General features: G+C 45.0%; 1 protein-coding gene across 1 annotated transcript; it reads left to right on the top strand.

Moving 5' to 3' along the window:
* Positions 1-1,367: 1,367 nt before the first annotated feature.
* LOC136846964 (uncharacterized) lies at positions 1,368-2,183 on the top strand. Its single transcript, XM_067118219.1, has one exon. The coding sequence runs from the start codon at positions 1,368-1,370 to the stop codon at positions 2,181-2,183; it is 816 nt and encodes a 271-aa protein (XP_066974320.1).
* The last annotated feature ends 1,068 nt before the right edge of the window (positions 2,184-3,251 follow it).

The raw sequence follows: 3,251 nt of genomic DNA, 5'->3' as shown, positions 1-3,251 counted from the left end.
AAGGGAAGAAGGGGAAAGTAACATCTTGACGTCTAAAATGAGGGTGACTCCTAGGAAGCAGGCTAAATTAACAATTCCCAAACTAGAATTGCTAGCCTTAACTTTGGGGTTCTGCTTAGGCAAGCATTTAAGCAGACTGTTAGACATTCAGAATGTAACTGTGTGGACAGGCAGTAAAGTTGCCATGGCCTGGGTAGACAGCAAGGAGGGAAATAAGAATACATTAATTTCGAATAGGATTCGGGAGATTAACTCTATTCAGCAGGAGTGTGGATTTGGTCTCCCGTATGTCCCCACAAATTGCAACCCGGCAAACATCTTGACCCAGGGGGCGAGCTTTGAGGAATTGGAACAGAGTTGCCTCTGGAAGGGAGGCCCTGACTGTTTACACCAGCCTGGAGAACTAGTGCCACCTGTAAGCAAAACTGCTGTAACTGACCTAAGCAACATCTCCGTGACTGCCGCCCTTAGAGAATTGCGTGAAGAAGGAAGCCTGTCTGAACCTGCCAAACTCTGGAACCTAGAGGGAAGTAGGGTAGATTTCATGTTTATGATGAGAGTAATGCAATATGTATTAAAGTTCATGCATAGTAGCGCTGATCCATTTTTGAAATTAGTTTACCTTGAGCAAAGGCACCATTTCCCAACCGTGTGATCGCTTGGAAAATGGTGTGCGTATGCCTAAACACGTTGATAATTTTATATGTCAGTTGAATTTAACTTTGGGAGAAGGTATCATTCATTCTAGTAATCGATTGTTAAACAATGAGTCATGTAAAAGCCAGCTGGTGTTATTGCCTCATAAAGGAAGACTAGCTGTGCTTTATCTAGGGCACCTTCACGTAACACACATGCACTGTGGTGTAAATATACTAATGACCCTTTAGCGGCAGGAATGTTGGACACAAAGTTTGAGATCATTGGCCAAGGGCATAGTACATAGGTACAGAGCTTGTAATATCGCCTTCAAGCCTCTTCTACGACGGCCGCCACCCCCTCCACTCCCAGCCGACCGAGTTCGACTACTTCACCCATTAGAGAAGGTGGAAATAGATCACACGGGTCCTTTAAAGGTAAAAGGTGGGGTAGGACACCTCATCACCTGTCTGACCAGCCGTGCAGTATACATTGACTACTGCAGCAGGCTGGACGCAGACACCTTTATACTATTACCTTGAAGATTCTTGGCAACCCATGGTGCTCCATTGAGGATATACAGCAACAATGCCATGGTGTTCAGAGCAGCCAGCATGTTCCTGCATGAGGTATACGAGGAGGACATCACTCAGCAATTCCTGCGTGAGCGCGGGATTCGATGGACATTTCAGACCCTGCAATCTCCCTGGAAGGGGGGTTTCTTTGAGAGGATGGTGGGAGTAGTCAAGAGGACCCTCGCCACGACGTTGCGATGCGCCATCTTCTTGGAGGAGCAACTGAGGACCCTCATCAAGAAAGCCGAGGTGGTGATTAATAACAGACCACTAATGTACGCCGGTGACACCAGGGAAAACGAGGTCCTGACACCTTCCCATCTCATCCGCAGCAACATGATATGCCTGTTGCCTCCTGTAGTGCCTCATGAAGAAATGTATGCCACGTTAACCAGCCGACAGCTTCGTCACATATACTTCTGTCTAACAGAGACTCTGGAGAGGTTCAAGACCCTCTGGAGGGACGGGTATTTGAAGTCTCTTCGAGAGAGACACGATTGCAAAGAAGGAATGCCAACTCCGCTGCATGTCGGAGACATTGTGCTGGTAAAGGCCGACAACAGCAAGAGAAGTCAGTGGCCCCTGGGACGAATATTGGAGATTTATCCTGATGAAAAATGGGTCATACATTCTGTGAAAATTCTAATTGAAGGAGAAGAGCACTTGAGATCGGTCGAACACCTCATGCCTCTCAAGCTAAGTGAGCACGAGGCCGACAAAGAAGAAGGTACTGGAATGCAGGTGAGAGAGCAGAGTGATGATAGTGATAATGACAGTGAGACAGGTAGTATCACACACCAGACTGATAGACTCAAGATCAATGATCGAGAGGTAGGTAGTGACATGGATGAAGGTGACGACAGGCAGGTTCAGAATGAAGTGTTGGAACAGACTGCACCGAGGCCAAGAAGAAGAGCTGCTACTGAGCAGAGACGGAAAATGGCAGAGTGGATTCGAGATGGAACTGTGTAATAGTTGGCACTGTAGCACGAGGCAAACAGTAAAGTGTGGAAGTCGGGAAGGAACTTGAAGGCATAGGGTTGTAGGTGGGTGAGCCTCAGTATGAGGCAGGAGCGGTTGCTAGGGGCATCCACAGTAGTGAAGGAAGTGTGATTATTTAACTGTACCTCAAAATCACCCAGAGGAACAAGAAACGATTCCTCTCAAGACTCCGCAGGAGCAATTGTGAGTTAGTAGGAACCAGAACGAAGCATGCAAAGTTGCACAAACCACGACCTGTATGCTGCTAGTTAGAGCAGTAAATCTCTTAATTGTATGACAGACGACAAAATACAAAGGTCGAGTGGTAAACAATGTTTTGCATTTGATAGCTGCACATCTTGCCATTGCATGATGTGAATTAGGCGACTGAGTTGCTATACTCATTTGAAGTTGCAAGTATTATATCAGTGATTACTACTCACATAGCCATTTATACTGAGGCCTTGCTTTTGATATGTCTTATGTTTATTATTGATGCTTTTTGATGTCTCATGCTTATTATTGATGCTTTTTGATGCCTCATGCTTATTTTTGATGCTTTTTGATGTCTCATGCTTTCACGGGGGGTGCGTACCACACCCCCCCGCAAATAGCTAAAACCTGCAAATACTTAGAACCCATCTAAAAACACTTAGAACTGCCTATTTTGATAGTTCAAACACACAAAAAAGCTAAAAATGTTTATACAGGTATTATCCTACTTACAATGGGGTTAGGTTCTAAAAAAATAACCATCGCTTGTTGGAAAAAACTCATCTCAAATATATCCTAGCCTACAGTAGGGTATTTGGTACCATGTATACATTTCTGGGATCGACCTGTGTCGCCGAGTGAAATGTCCCATATAGCACACATTTCTAGGTACTGTATAAATATTTGCTGGATATACCAGAGAAAAAAGCTATACAGCTAATAGGATGCCAGAGTTACTACCTCTGGAGTGATCATCCTTATAGGATGTCGGTATGTCATCTAGGAGCGAGTGGAAGCCACTACCACAGATGCTTAACCTAAATAGATCTCTCCCTTCCCAAAACC

Source organism: Macrobrachium rosenbergii, chromosome 16 (genome assembly GCF_040412425.1).
Source record: "Macrobrachium rosenbergii isolate ZJJX-2024 chromosome 16, ASM4041242v1, whole genome shotgun sequence".
NCBI lineage: Eukaryota > Metazoa > Arthropoda > Malacostraca > Decapoda > Palaemonidae > Macrobrachium > Macrobrachium rosenbergii.
Note: the sequence above shows the minus strand (reverse complement) of the source record. Positions and strands in the feature narration are given on the sequence as shown.

Coding starts and splice junctions, on each gene's coding strand:
- LOC136846964 (XM_067118219.1), top strand. CDS start 1,368: ATGGTGGGAGTAGTCAAGAGGACCCTCGCCACGACGTTGCGATGCGCC.